At 30.6% G+C, this 17,186-nt stretch overlaps 2 protein-coding genes across 2 annotated transcripts in view; one reads left to right on the forward strand and one right to left on the reverse strand.

Annotated features, from left to right (window-relative positions):
- The window catches only part of so (SIX homeobox 1 protein sine oculis), a 65,528-nt gene extending 62,048 nt beyond the window's left edge, over positions 1 to 3,480 (reverse strand). Inside the window, exon 1 of the mRNA XM_089216570.1 lies at positions 2,218 to 3,480. Coding sequence (XP_089072696.1) covers positions 2,218 to 2,969 — 752 coding nt within the window. The 5' untranslated portion in view covers positions 2,970 to 3,480. The remainder of the gene's footprint in view (positions 1 to 2,217) is intronic.
- A 3,869-nt stretch (positions 3,481 to 7,349) lies between these two features.
- Positions 7,350 to 10,781, forward strand: LOC107162186 (testis-specific serine/threonine-protein kinase 1-like). Its single transcript, XM_089230761.1, has 3 exons — positions 7,350 to 7,456; positions 8,195 to 8,523; positions 10,084 to 10,781. Exons 1-3 carry the CDS (start codon positions 7,350 to 7,352, stop codon positions 10,314 to 10,316), a joined length of 669 nt encoding a protein of 222 aa, XP_089086887.1. The 3' UTR covers positions 10,317 to 10,781.
- Positions 10,782 to 17,186: the final 6,405 nt, after the last annotated feature.

Here is a 17,186-nt window from a genome sequence, read left to right on the forward strand (position 1 = left end):
CAACATGTGTAATGTATAATCGTTTCATTCACTATTTTATGTACCTACTTAAATGATCAACATCCGTATTAATGAATTCGTTATCATCCGGAGGTCGTGGTAGCCCGCTTGGCTTACGCGCCTTGTTACAATATTACAGCTGAGTTATCGCTTTGTCGCAGCAATATAGTTTTTTGTCATTATCGGTGAATTATTGTCTGCAGCAGTCTACGCAATAAACCTATAGTAGGTACCTGTTTATAATACTGTACAGAGAGCTCCATTGTGATAGGTTGTAAAAAAAAAAAAAAAAAAAAAATGGAAAAAACACTACTTTTTGATTAGGGTCATTCACTAATCATTTTTTCTCAGGGACAACTACAATACGCTTCCGGTCACCAATGTGAGATCTTGCAGAAATTAGTTCTCCCTAAGAGAGTATGTAAATAATGAGGTCATATTGATAATAATACATTTTTCAAACCTACACAATATAGTAAAATAAAATGTATTATATTTAACATGTTTTTTAATTCATTAAATTGAAAAAGTGTATCGGTACTACTTAATAATTATAGGATAAGCAAAGCAATCAAAAGATAATTTTATAACTCCAAACTTCTAATATTGCTATTATATTATTATTATTTTATATGCAGATAAATTTATATTTATAATTTACAGATGATAAGATTAATTTAACTATTGCCCCTTATTATTTCAAAATAGTATTTATTTATATTTTTTATAACTTGACCTTAATATGTTGCAATCATTCTATAAGTAAGTAAATCTACATTACGATATTTTAATATTTGTTAAACTATATTTAAAATTGTGTTTTATGATTTCAAATATTAAAATATATATTGTTTTAAAAGTTTTGGAAAATTACTAGGTAATACAATTCATAATCATTTTAGGGTAACGATTTTATAGGATTGTCAAAAGCAAGTTAAAATTTAAAACTCTTAATGATTTAAAAAGTTTAAATGTGTTTTTATACATAGTTCATTGATTTTTTGATAATTATTTTAAGGTATATATATTATTTTCTATACAATAAAGGAACAATAGGCATTTTTTTTATTACCCCTTTGCACCAAAATTAATTTTTTAATATTTATATTGAAATTAGTAATATTATTTTATTTACCATTCTGTATTTAAATAAAATAAAATAGAATAAAATCATAATTATTATTTTTTTTTTAGATTAAAAATCAAAAATACTTTTTTTGAATTGTATAAATTCTTACATTGTATTATTTTATTGTATTATTTAATTCACATCAAGTTATGTATGATAAGTTTTATTTTTAATCATTTTTAAATAACATTGCCTGTCCAAGAAATAATATTAACATTGAACTCATATTTAAGTTAAGCGAAGAATGTACTTAAAGCACAACTACAATATTTTAGTTTCTGAGAATCAATATTTATCATTACTAAAGAACCTACTAATAAAATTACCGTCGAAATGAATTTTTTTTCATCAACTATATGGTAGTTTTAGTTTTATCTCATTGATTTAGTTAAAGCTTAATAACATCCAATTAGTAATACACAAATGTAAGCTTACACATTATACCTATATGAGTGATCAGATTTTTAACAATGCAATTTGCTGTTGAAACAAAACTGTTTATAACAACACGTGTCTAATCTATATGGACAAAATTTATCGAATCTGCAGTGTAAAGTATAATAAGTGTTTGCATTAGGCTATTTTATTTCATATCTGCAACAATTTTGAATTTATTTCAAGTTATTTTTTTTAAGTTGGCACTACAATAGTGAACGATTTAATTTTTTTTTTTATATTGCATATACGTAGGTGCCTATACATAATAATAAGTTATGGGTGGAGATGATGAAAATATTTTGTTATGATGGCTGATGTGAATCAAACTGTTTAGGAAGTGTATCTCGGTTGCGTTCAGGGAGCATTACCGGGCCGAGTTAATTTTCCAGTAACACTCGTCCTCCGGGTGCGCTCGTCACACAATATTGTTACACGGTATAAGTACTTAAACATTATAATAATATATTGCCACAACAAAATAGGTACACAATTGCAGTAAGTCGAAAAGGCATCAGAGGCGTTGTAACGGAGTAGGTTATTTAATATTATAATAATATTTGCTTAGAGCTACGTAATAAGGGTAGTATGGCTATGTTATCAATATAAGTATACGTTGCGATGACAATATTAGTAAAACGAACGCCACTCACCCGTCTTTCTGTTCGGCCGCCCGATCCCTTTGCCTGCGGTTTTTGAACCAGTTGGACACCTGGGTCGTAGTCAATCCGGTGGCCTCGGCCAATTCCCTTTTCTCCCTGGGGCTCGGATACGGGTTGCTGGCGTACCATTCTCGCAACACCATCCGGGACTTTTCCTTGAAACAGTAGCTGGTCTCCTCGCCATCCCATATGGTGCGGGGCAGCGGGAACTTGCGGCGCACACGGTACTTGCCGACGGCACCCAGCGGGCGGCCCCTGAGCTTCTCGGCCTCCACGTAGTGCGCCTTGAGCCAGAGGGCCTGCAGCTTGGGGTGGTTGTGCGCGGAGAACTGGTTGCTCTCCAGTAACCGGTACAGCTCCTTGAAGTTACCGCGGTGGAACGCCACGATGGCCTTCGCCTTGAGCACGCTCTCGTGCTTGTGCAGCTTGTCGCAACTGGGCAGCGACCATAGGAACCGGCCCAGCCGCTCGATGTTGCCGGACTGCTGGAGCACCTCGCACACACAGGCCACCTGTTCCTGGGTGAACCCGAACGACGGCAACAGCGGCGTCATGGCGCTACCTCCTCCGGCACCACCGCCGCCGCCGCCGCCCGACGACGAACCGGGCGAATGCTGTTGGGGCTGGTTGGCGGTGCTCGCGTGGTGAGGCGATCCCTGTAGCCCGCTGATGATACTCGGCCCGCCCGGATGGTCCACGTTGAAACTCCCGAAGTTGCCCGCAGTACCGCTGCCGATCAACATCACTGCTGTGCATCCACTCGATTCAACGACGACACGACGGCATGACACGAATGGACGTGTCGGTATGTATAATAATGTTATAACACAGACTGATTATGATATAAGGTAGGTAGGTATCGCAAAACAACAACGACAAAAAAAAAAAAAAAAATTTGAGATATCGATATAGCGAACGAACGACGCCGGAATTTAATCAAACGTCGAAAACCGTAGCGAGTACCCCTACTTAGAGATAATAATATATACCGCGAGCGGAATACAATAATATAATATTATAAAATATTACGAGTCGGTTTTGCGGAACTGAATAACGGACAGAACGACGAGAACACAATAATAGACGCGAGAAACATCCGTATAATAATAATAGTAATAATATTATTATGTCTGTGTGTTATAACAAAAACTATATTACTATCACTGTACCTATATTTTTGTCCCGACGATCTCGCGATCTGCTGTGCGTGTATGCAACGTTAGGGCTTTGCGGCCGACTAAACGCGACGACGGCGACTCCCGGGCCAGCCAGACGACTCAACACACACGTACCCCACCACCGACATCGCCGCCGAAGCACGGTTACCGTGGTAACCACTGTCGCCAGGGCCGCGCGCCGACCACTTCGGCCGAACGGGTAGGCGGTCCCCCCCGTGGTGGGCGCGGTCTCTGGGAGGTGGTGTGCGCTTAGTGTTGCCGCTGCCACCGCTGGCGTACATAGATATTTGTGCGCGTCTTCGGTCGCACTGGCTCCGCGGACTTTATTAATTATACCTAACTGCAGTATGCATTTTGACGTTCAAAAGTTATTATTTTTTCTGGCCGAATTAATCGTGAGAATATGATGGAACGACACTGCAATATATTATGTACACCTACAATAACGTTATACTATGCAATTATAGGTATTTAACGAAAATATCGTGTGAAATGGTTCTTCCTCTTTTTCGGAATTTCCGTGTTCGAATTAATGGATAGGTGTAAATATAAACGTGCATGAAAATAGGTGTAGTGTAAGTGTTATACGAATAAGCGTGTATGTTTATAACTACATTATATTATGCCCGCGTTGCTGCGTCGACTATAATAGCTTATTAGGTATTTGGAGAAAATCTGAAATGCAAAAGAGCAGATTTTTTTATTTAATAATGTTTTTTACAATTTAGATTCGTCGAATCGAATGTTACACCTGTAATCTAGTCTATACATAGATAATTAGTCTTATTGGATAGTTGCTGAAGTAGGTTCCTATTTTGCCAAGTATCTCCCTGTGACATCTAATCGTCGAAGTCATAACTGCAGACCCCACCACAATTAACTAAAGCTCATGTGATACGCACGTCTATTCTATGACAGGAAAACACCAGGAGATACCCGGTGGATTACCTGGAGATACCCCTTCCCCAGCTCTCTGGTGTGTATGCGAATATCCCTATCCTGTTATGACTTTACAGATCTAGCAATTTTGGTTAGGGATAAGCGGGGTTGGCCCGCTGTATCCCCATACAGCTATTTATAAACATATAGTATATATTTCCGGTATTTTTCTTCTCGGGCCGGCCAAGTCCGCCACCCTAGACATCGCGTACCGTTGCCTCTTCGCGGACCGGCATAAGCCAGCCATCCTAGACATCTCGTGCTGAAAAACTCTTCTCAAGCCGGCCTTAGCCCGCCGCTTAAGAGGCTCGTACGGTGGTGGCCGCTCTCACTCAGCTTCTGCGGACTGTCAAACCCTCTCCTCTTCTTTCTTGGCAATATAAAGGAACAGACCTGGATTATTATACTAACAAATTTAATATCAAAAATACCTACAAGTCTACAACCATAATATGTACTGTGCAGGTGTGTACAGGTCCAACATTTAGTTTCCATTTCTTCAACTTTGAACTCTAACATATTTTAGGTCAGCGGCCCTTTATGACTTGATCGTTACAAAATTTCTCAAGAACAGTCTACTGAGATTGCCCTGGCAATAGGAAAATCGTACCACCAATATCTATAGGGGTATATGATTCGCTAGCTGTTATATATTATGTGGCTAGCTTCTTTGTTAATTCAAGTCTTTCAAGCTGTATACAGCCTGATTTACCAAATATATGACTTAGGACAAAATAAAATTGGGCCACATATACATATTTGGTATATAAATTGGCCATGTTTAATAAATAACATAGTCAGTGTTAATCACCAGTGGGTGACAAATGTCTATTTTGTCCGTGCGTAAATATGGCCCTAGCTCTATGTACATGTATATTACTATATTATATATATATATATATATATATATATATATATATATATATATCTTTTTCACATACCAAAAATAATTTTTATAGATTGTGTATCCTTTAATAAATGTTAAAATATAAATATAAATATTATACACATGTACTTACCTGTATACTTATAAGTACACCTATACATAAAAGCTTTCTATTCATTATTTATTGCCTTTTTTTTGTTTGTTCAAGATTCAACTTGTTTTCTATGGCAATTATTACTTATGTACTTTTTACATTTTTTGTGATTGCTGTAGGTTATATAATTTGTAAATTATAATGTACCTATATATTATAAAAGTTTATTACATTATTATGTAACGAACCACATGATGCAGGTGTATGTATTAAGCACACAATTATAATAGATAGGAAATAGGAACTACAGTGAGTATAAGGTATATATATATATATATATATATATATATATAAGAGAATGAAATTTAGTAACATCATCCGGGATTACTCGAAATACAGAACGTGTACACCACCCAATACGAAATATTTTTCCAATACCTGTGACGGAAAATACCAAGGTTAACTGGTTGGATCCAAGTACCTACCTATATGGACTATGAGCATTAAACACTCATATTTATTTTAATTTTGCCAATAACTAATTCAGTGGCACATAATAAATAATATAATAGTTTCAATTATATAAACATGGTGTCAATGTCTTAGAAACTTGTTTATTTCGATGCATAGTTTGTTTTGAATGGACCATAATATATAAATTATTATATACTTATATAAGATATAACCATTATATTATTGGCTATAGATGAGATTTCGTAGGTATTTTAGACAGAATTTAATAGCACAGCGTGGTGGCCGTTTATAGATATTATGCATTATATCGTTATTCACCTATAGACTATAAACTATAATTTCTCACTTAAATAAATAAAAATAATAATGTATGTAGGTCTTAAATATATTTTTAGTAGAAATCTTAGTTATTAATATGTATGTATAGAGTAGGTATATATATATTAGTTATTTATATGGCTACTTTATCAATAAGTTTTGAAATATACTAATCTAGTTAAGTGTTTACATTATTGCTATACATATATAATATTAGGCATCCTTATAATGTTATATGATACACAACTTTAAACTTGCAGGTTATTATCACTTTTTTATTCTTTACAGGAAATCAATTATATTCTGATACCTATAAGCTTTTTTAAGGTAAATAACATATACCACCTATGTATAATGTATATTTTACGGCTATATAGGCTATGTTATACAAAATAATAATTTATCTCCAAACAGATTTATTCAGATTTTCTTAAGGATCATTATAGTAGGTATAATAGTATTGTTTTTAATTTTAAAAAAAATGAATTAATCAAATTTCGTAAAACAATATTAAAAAAAAATTAATACTACAACGGTTAAATACGTTATCTACACTATAAAATAAATTACAAGCATTTTTTATTTTAATTCTGATTGTCGTCAATAACCATACTTATTCGTTCATTTGTTGTGACAAGTATTTTTCATGTCACCCAAAAGTCGTAAGATATAGTTTTTGCAGGATTTTGACACGATCTCCATCACGCTCTTTAGAGTTGTCTAGATAGACAACATATATAGAGGCGTATTGATTTTATTGTAGCAAATAATCGAATTAATAATAATTCTTTTCAACTATACTGCACAGTGTTGTTTTATTCATATACGTATAAAGTAGGCCAGTTTATTGTTCATAACCGTTAATTACAGATTTTTTTATTCCTAGTATTAATCGCAGCTATACCTGTCTATTATAGAATATTTAAAAAAAAAACTTGACATCGATTTTATGAATACACTCACAGCTCTACTATTCTTGGATTCAATCATTAAACACAATAAATTACTTCAAACCTGCAAAGATGACATAAAGAATAATGTGGTTGGGAGAGGGTGGGGAAGGACTAGCAATCCTCGTCATGGTTACTGAATTTCTGTTGTTTCCTTTAAATGGTATATTTTTAATGCATTTTCACGGCACGTTATTTGGTTTAGTTGTTTCATTTATTTTTATTTGAAGTCACGTCACGTTAACGTTTTATAAATTGTCATTTTTAAACAAAACACCATTACAATGGAAATATCCTCTATTGAACCAAACAGAACCACGGCATCACACAAATCAAAGATAAAGGTATATTTTGAAAACACCATCGGAAAAGGCACATTTGGACAAGTCAAGTATTGTGTGGCAAACGTAAATAACGAAACCATTGGCTTTGCAGTAAAAATCATCGATAAAAATTCATCAGTATATCATTGCAACAAATCGGCAATTCATCGCGAAATTATCATTTCGAAAAAAGTCAATCATCCAAGCTTAATAAAGTTCATTAAAATTATAATACATAGTAATTATGTATACATGTACATGGAATACTGCAAGTATACCTTTTTATTGATAATTAATAATGATTGTGATAACATAACATAACATAACATAACATAACATAACATAACATAACATAACATAATATAACTGCAGACCCAATAGATATTTGAAAATATTTAATACTAACAAAATCTATACATACCGATAGGTATATACAATTCAAATATTTTTTAATGTTTAGTCTTCAATCCATTAATTTGAAAATCATTTGTCATTAAATATAAGTGGGATATATATATATATATATATATATATATATATATATATACGGACAATGTAAATGTCCGTTGCATTTACATTGCAAATGTTATAAATGCAACGATCGCATTAAATGCTCGCACTTAATATTAGTATTTTGTATTGTAATCTTATAAATATCTGAAATTAGTAAAATTGCATTTCGGCACCTATAAATTATAATTATTTATATAGTTTTTAAAAACTCAAGGTTATTGACTTGCCTAAATAACAAAATGGACTCATAAGATTTCAAATCAGCATCATGTAAATTTATATTTTGTGTTTAGAAATGGTGACATGGGTAAAACTGTTGAAAAGTACGGGCCTTACGTGGAGCGTGATGCCCAATTTCTGTTTTCTCAAATCGTTGCAGCCATTGAGTACCTTCATAGTTTGGACATAGCACACAGAGACATTAAGCCAGAAAACGTATTACTGAACCATCGAAATGAAGTGAAAGTGGCCGATTTTGGGTTGTCGGTTTTTTGCAGAGATTCAAACAGCAATAAACGAAAATTGTCATTAACTCGCTGTGGAACAAGGATGTTTATGCCCCCGGAAGTATTGATTCCAAACAATGGATATAACGCCAAATTCTTCGATATTTGGTCAATGGGTGAGACAGCATGACATATTTTAAATCACTACATTTTAATAGAATTATTTTAAATCATAGTTTTTCCTTATGCTATTGAAAAGTCAAAATTGAGCTTTTCCATGTACCTATATAAAATACTGCCCGCCATATAAACTCATTACGATAACTCATTCAATTTCTGGATCATACTCTTTTCATCCGCAGGGAGTGTGTACATAGAACCATTGAAATCGAATACATAATCACTCGCTTCATTTATAATCTTAAATGTGTGACGATCGTAAACATATAGTGCAATTGATTTCATTGTGTTGTAAACGAGTACACGATTAAAGGTAAAAATGATTATGCAGCAAAATAACATATATATTTCCGAGCGGAAAAATACAGTTTTGATTATATTACGTACTTTCTATTTTAAAACACTTTTCAATTTTCATTCGATTAAGTGGTAGGTATAATATAGGTAGATTAAGTTTTATTAATTTAGCCGATTGGTTACACTTTGATGTAATTTTACATGAATAATATGTCTATCTTATATGTATATATATATATATATATATATATAGTATATTTAGGTACTTTAATGGGATGTATAAATTACAAATTTTTCAGATCAGTAATAATAGTAATATTATCGGTAATTTTTTATTCAATATAGTAAATAAGTTTTATAATAATATCTAACTCTGTAAAAGGTATATATTGTTGGTACTGACTCACAATATTGCAGAAATAGAAATCCTTTTTAAAAAGTTTTAACGTCTCTTCGTTAATAAGTTAAAAGATAATTTATAAAAAATCAAACAAATATTAACTTATCAGTTATTATTAGTATAAGTTAACTCAGTATGATAAAAAAGTTAATCTACTTTTTAATTAGTGCAAATATCACATAAATATAGTGTATTTTTTACCTATCTGTAAATATATAAAAATATTTAATTATATCAAGAAACATAACGGAAATATTATAACAGAGATATATTAGATTATTTTTGTGTATCTAAATGTTTTACGCAGTAATTATTTTATCAAAAAAACCCATTTAAACCAAACATTTTTATATTGACTTGATGGATTATTTGTAATTAACTGAAAAAAGGATTCAATTAGAAAATTAACTAATTGGTTAATGGTCATGTTAAAATGTCTAAAAAAAAATAATAGGTTAAGCTTTTAAACTATTTTAAGACCACATTTGTATATTATTTATTATTTATGTTCATATAGGACCTATATATATTATAGGTATCTAAACGTTTCGTAGACAGCATTGTTTCGAGTAAAGGCTCCGGTTATAGGTTTCGGAGTGACTTATTGTGCGTATTTTACGGTTTTAACTTACTCTATAGGTATACCATATTACTATACCGCTACCACTCCTGACCGTATACCTACGCATTATTCGAAACTCGATATAAAAAATAACCTTTACGATAACGACATTGTGTATATCATGGATTACCTATGTATATATATTAATTTTTTTTACGTATAACACTACTCGCAGTCCCCTGGCCACACCATTAATACCAGAGGACTACGAGATGTACTGCAGTTACTGCGTTACAGGAGGCGTGCTGCATTACATGTTGACCGGCCAGGTGCCGTTCGATCATGGCCCCACTAAACGGATCGTCGCGCAACAGGTGTCGGGCGACATTGTTCTCCTGCGACCGATGTACAAGCGAACGGTTTCCTCGTCGGCCAAACGGCTCGTACGGAACATGCTCGAACCAGACGTACTCAAACGGGCACGCATCGACAGCATCAAACGATCGAAATGGATGGCGCTGATGGCTTAGTTTAGAGTTAATCATAACTGAACTTTATAAGGTGGTTATTGCGTCAGATTTTAAAACATTGCACGAAGTATAGTTGATCAACCTGCAAGCTCATCGTTTTATACACAAATCAAAACTTGCCATTTTTTTTTTTTTTTTCAAAACAAATAAAGTTTTAATACGTTTGAAATGAGTGTAAACGCGAGAAAAATGATACCTATATATTTTGGGTTGATTGTTTGATTTGCATTTGGTACAAAATTTCATATAGGTCGTACGTTATTACCTATTGTAAGCGATTCCATGGAAATTTAAAAATAAAAACTTTGTAGTTTATCAATTAAATTTAAAAAAAAAACACCTTGGGTTTGCCTATTTACATGATTTAAGACATCAAATAAATAATCGATCAAATTATCAATCAAGTATAGAGAGTTGCAATCAAATAAGCACTGCAGTTTAAATATTTATTTTAAACAAGTTAGTATTAACAAAATCGATTTATAACATTTTGCTATTGAATAAATGACTATGAGAAAAAACTAAGTCGATATGTATATATAGTTATTGTTGCTATATCTACTGCACTATTACCACGCACATTTTATAACAAAAATATTCTAAAATTATAATTTATTGTGTTCCAATGTGCAGTGAAATATGTAAAGTGAATATTATTACATATTTTACAATATAATAGAACATATAGGACAAGTTTCCATGTGCCAAACCAGTTTAAAAATAACGAATGTACCCTTTATTATATTATACGAGTAGTTGGAGTTAATACCGGTCGGTAGTTGAATATTCTTTTTTGGATCAATTTTCCTATAATTGCTACGAAGTCTTTCTCTACAACGTCTACCAGGAAATAGAAACAAGTTCCACGATAAAACGACATAAAAATATTGCGATTGCTTGTGATTGCAGTATTAAATATGCATGTAATGAGTGTTTATTATGTACTAAAAAAATTATGTCGTAAAAGTAAATAATATTGTTCATTTGTAAGTAATTATACAACGGTGGCCATACATTTGTGTTTTTCTTTTGAATTCATTCATTGCTAATACAATAATATAAATACTAATGTATTGTTACCGAGTAAAAGAATAACCTTGTATTCATACCAATACAATTTTGTGGTTTGGTGTGGTGTTTTGTCTGGCTTCAATTATATAAAATGTGATCTGAATGCCAGCACTGTACGGTGCCACTAATTCTCGGATGGGTGACCTGGGTTCTAATAGTGACAAATCCTCACCACACACATCACATGATACAAACCAACCGTACCTATCCTTCCCACAGTTAAAAACCTACTAAAAATAACCACTCTATGGCCTATGTTTCCATGGGGTGATTATAATTATTAAAAAATATAAAAATGTATATAGGTAAGTAATAAAAATATATTTTTTATAAACACAATCTTATATCGAGGATATAATATTTTGTAAATTATAATTTATGATGATTTAAATATAAAAATTTAGTTAATTGATATTTAAGAAAAAGAAAATATAATAAATATATATTATTATTATTATAATATTAAAACATAATAATAAGAACTTATTAATAATATACATATTTAAACTAACTTCTAGGGTAATTGAGTAGCACAAATTATATTTTCAAACACCATAAACTATGATTTCCAATATTATGTGAATATTTCTTGTTCACAGTAGTAGGCACCTACTTATATAATGTGCGTATCTTAAACCAATCGTGTTTTATATTTGTTTATTGTTTATTATAAATTACTCCAAATTAAAAGGTAAAAACTATATACAATTGTTATTTCAGTCATTGCTATAATTATTTTCTTGTATAAGATATATATATATATATAGGCATAATTATATTGGTAAGATATGTAAGTGACATTGCAAGTGAAAATTCGATGTGCCAACGAATCATATACTACAGAATATAATATTATCATTATCAACGCTTTCATCATGATATATTATAAAATATGTAATAAACGTTGGAGCAAGTTTGATGTATTTTCACAATTTGATTGATAGACATACGCTCTCCTCTTCTTTCTCTTATAAAAGTTCCTTCTCAATTAACTATATTTAGTTCTTCCTTTATTGTCCCTAATCATAGCACCAAATATGGTAGCAAATAATAATCCAATTAATTTTTTTTTACTATTAATCCCATTGTATGATGCATATAGGTAATGACTATACTAAGCATGTAAGCTGCTCTTAAAATTTAAATGATTTCTAATAATATTATTTGTATTTGTTTTACTACCGCTATATAATATAATATTATATAGATTTCTACCATTTGTTTTTGTACACTTAATGTCTATAGGCAATGTCAATTTATTTATTTATGTATTGTTATGAAATTATCATGCAATTGTATTACATTTTGTATTGGACACGACGACCGTTAATAAATAAATAATATATATATATTTGTTGAAAGCAGTTTCCTTTAAGGGCAATTACATCTGCAATGTTCATAGATACATTTTACAATCATTATCGTTCGTTACTACACTATAGACATTATTTTGGCTAGGGATGGAGAAAATAACAGATAAATTATTATTACTCTCGTTTTTATATTATATAAAACGCACAGAAACTGCTTTGGTCACGATTAATAAAATCTCATCCAGTGAAAAAGCTGTACAAATTGGGAAGATTTATTTTATACGGTTTCGTTCACGGTGCGGTGATTTTTCTACATAGTGGTTTTTTTTTACGTAGACCAAAGAAAAATCGTCTTTGGAAACCGCTGAACAAATAAAACTTGATTGTACTTACTGATCCGTAACAATACAAATGGCGGAAAAGTTATGGTTTCCGGACGTTAATGGCGGTTCCCCTATCATTTTTATTCTATTTATTTGGGACAATCACGTAAACATAATAATAAATTTAAACAATTATATATCATATATATATACGAATAGGATGATCATTTATCTTCTATAAATGTTTGTCATTGTATTTCTACTATTGTGGATAAAAAAAAGGACTTTTCTACTGGTAATTCATTTTTTATTTAGTTTCACGTAAACCGCTCAAATCTGCTGCAAAGATATAATAGTAGTAATAGTATAATATATTATATTTGTATAATATATATATATATATATATATATATATATATATACGTACATATGCATGTATGCATCGATAATTAATTATATTTTGTGAGATTGATTTGAGTAATATATTCTATCTGAAATAATAAGTAAAAAATAAATAAATATTGCAATTACGTATATAATATATTACATAATATTATGTAGGGAAACATTCCATCATCACAATGATATTTTATAATATTATTGTATCACAAATGCATGCGTACCTATATAGGAATAGGTACCTACAAAACTTAAGTGTTTATTGTTCTTACATTAGAACAATATGATGTAATTTTTTTGATAATGATTGTTAGACATGACATTCTTACATCCATTGTTATAATATTAATTTTTGACAACTGTAAAAATACAGACAAATACTTTTTAGGTACTATTATTACATATTTTATAGATTAAGAAACTACCAGTAAAACTAATCGACGAGTGTTGTGCTCATACTTTTTAGTACTTCGATTGTATACATAGTAGATTAAGTAAAACCTATACGTGATTCAATTCATTTAATAAAAATTCTGCTGTTCTTTTGAAGACTTTTTTAGGTTATTCAATAACTGCAGTATTTTTGAAATCGTTGAAATATCGACGATTTTACTGTAGTTTGTGATGATGTTAAAAAATGTATGCTTATAATGATTATAAACTGTAAAAAATGTGTTCATCACTTTTTTGCTTAAGTAAGTATACTTACTTTTCCGTCATATAATACAATAATTGTGTAATAAATCATAAACTTTAAGGACGAACAAGTTTTATTTAGCTTATAACCGCACGTGACTTCAATTTCAATAATTCAATATAGGTAACTGATTTTCACAATATGTTTGAATAGTGCATACGTTTTAAGTTCGTTGTCATGGACATTATCCAGCATCGAATAAATTGTCAATGCACGGAAGATGATATTTTCAGGCAACAACAGAGATTTTAAGTACCTATATATGTTACATTATTGTATTGCGTATCACGTAGTAATCGTAGTATTGATATTTTCAAATTTTACAAAAATAACTGCAGCCAAACTATCGCGGTTCATTCATGAATTCATGATAATGATAGTTGATACACACTATAATTTTATATGTCAGTAACAGTAAACAAATCAATAATTTAACTATTATTGATCTCAACTGATTTTGTATTTAAACGATATTGAATAGCGCATCATTCATTTGAATAATTATAATATATTCGTTGAAAATCAAATCATTAAATTATTAAATAGGCGTCTTGCATCCGAAATCCAAGCTAAAAATGTAAGTAGCCTTTGAAAACAATTTTTAAAAAAAAACTTAATTAATAAACAAATATAATATAAAATACATTTATGATATGTGAGACCCACAAATTTGAAGTTTTCTTCTAAAAGTCATTGCATCAAAAGTGGACTAAGCTATAATCATGAACCATCATGATGATATAGTTTAAATACACTTTGTAGTATATAATATTATGTATCTGCAGTAAGTAAATACTAAATATCAATTGAACTATTATTGATCTTTATTCACTTTATCAAAACAATAATGCACCATCATTCATTTGATTACTTATAGTACCTACCCGTCGTTGAAAAATAACAATCAAACCATTAAATTATTAAGAAGGTGACTTGCGTCCAAAATTAAAAGCAATAAAAATTTTGTCTGCTAACATAACTTGCAAGTTCAACTATGCCTTACGTACGTTAGTTATAGTTTCTGAGAAGTCATTGCATAAAAATTAGGCCGGTTGCAGTTTTACAGACGCACTAATACTAACTACCAATTATTTTGCATGGTTCACCTCGACATAAAACAGTATTGTATTACTTTAGTTTATGTTTTTTTTTTTTAATTTTAAAACAATATGTTCATGAACAAACCTAGAGTAACGATTGCTATGATATCACGCGGGAAACAATTAGGATATAACTTTGTACTTAAACGTATAGAATTCCAACAGATTTATAAATAATGTTATAATATTGATAAAAAAAAAAAAAAAAAAAACAAAAAGAAACCCCGTCACACGGGAATTGCAACATGCGTGATATCAGTTTTCGACCAAAGAAATTTTATTTATTTTTATTTTATCCCAGAAAAATATAATAATTATATGCAATAATTAGTTATTAAAAACTTTTATAGTATTGATAAATTAATTACTAAATGACTGGTTGAATAAATTTTGTTTTATGAATAATATTTTATAACAACTTTGAGAATTTTTTGAAACGTCAACATACATCAGTTCAAAAAGTAGTGATACCTTTGCACACACGAAATCAAGTTTCCAGTTTTGCAAGTCATTATTATTGGCCTATCTTTGTGTTGCACAATTATCTATAATATGGGGTGACATAATGATACAGATACTTTTATTAATACGTATGATAATATTTGTAATTTACTTTTATTATATTTTTAAAATCGAATTGCTCATTATCAGCAACGTTTACGTGAGTGTATAGGAAGGGTTTTTTTTAGTGTAGCGTAGTTGGGCCCTTCAATATATTATTGGTCTATATGAAATCCGTTAAAAGTAACTAACATGCGCAATTTCCACTGTATGAAAAGTACCGTCGTTTTAAGTGCAATAATTGTTAAACTTCCGGTTCCCGGAGTACCTATACAAAATAGTTGTATAGAAACAGTATAACTAGCAGTGTTGTGCTTAGATAATTTTTTTGTATCTAGATATAGATAAGATATATGAACTCAAAATATATCTAGATATAGAGATAGATAATGATAAATTAAAATATATCTAGATATAGATACAGATAAAATCAATTTTATCTAGATGAAAATAAGATGATTTTTTATAAATTTTATTCTTAAAACATGATTTTGTTAAATTTTATTTTTTATATTAGGTTTGTAGAAAATATTAATACAATAATTATGAGTTATAACTATTTATCTGAATACTCAATTGTGATGGTATGTTACTTTTTCCATAGGCAATGACTAATAATAAATGAAATATTTATAACTTACAGTGGTTAATTAATAAAGGTTGTTGGCGAATAGTGAGTGGACCGAGTGGAGCTGGTGGTTTATTCAGTTATTCTTATTAGTTATTGGTATTTTTAAACTATTATAATACCAATATTCCCACTTCCCAGTACTATCGTCAATCAAGTTATTCTTAGACCTTCGACTTGCATTATTTAATATTATTATATAAAGCTCATCTATTATTGTCGTCAATCGTCGGTTGACGATCGACGATCAACGATACAATTATTATTATTAATTTCTTAAAAGTGGTGCACATTAGCGACAAATGACAATAATAATTCTAGGTACCTAAATATACAAGTATAATTCATTATAATATATATAATGCGAGTACATTATACAATTTTAAAAATAATATCAGAAAATATTATGTTCGTATATTTTTCAGACTACGTCTCGTGAACAATCTAGATAAATTAATTTAGATGACGAAGTTTACTGTCTTAGATGACAGGTAGATACCAATTGTGTAATTTGTATTTCGCTTTGTGACAAAGATACAAAACAGTAAAAAGGAAAAAAAATGTAATTGCATAGAAATTAGTGAAATATTAAAACTACGTTAGTATTCATTGTAATTTGCCGTGATATTATGTGATATGTCTTATGTCTATGACCAAACGCTTGATGGTCGGTGATTGATGGTCGTACAATTAGACCGTAGGATATTAATGATATTAAAATAATAAATACTCCATGCGTTGTCTTAAGAGGACGCCACACCCGTATGTGTTTTCTCCG

Source organism: Diuraphis noxia, unplaced genomic scaffold, assembly GCF_037042655.1.
Source record: "Diuraphis noxia isolate RWA-SAM2 unplaced genomic scaffold, SU_Dnox_SAM2 contig0001, whole genome shotgun sequence".
Classification (NCBI taxonomy): domain Eukaryota; kingdom Metazoa; phylum Arthropoda; class Insecta; order Hemiptera; family Aphididae; genus Diuraphis; species Diuraphis noxia.

Coding starts and splice junctions, on each gene's coding strand:
- LOC107162186 (XM_089230761.1), top strand. CDS start 7,350: ATGGAAATATCCTCTATTGAACCAAACAGAACCACGGCATCACACAAA. Junction 7,457..8,194: donor GGCACATTTGGACAAGTCAA/GTATTGTGTGGC, acceptor TTTTGTGTTTAG/AAATGGTGACATGGGTAAAA. Junction 8,524..10,083: donor CTTCGATATTTGGTCAATGG/GTGAGACAGCAT, acceptor ACTGCGTTACAG/GAGGCGTGCTGCATTACATG.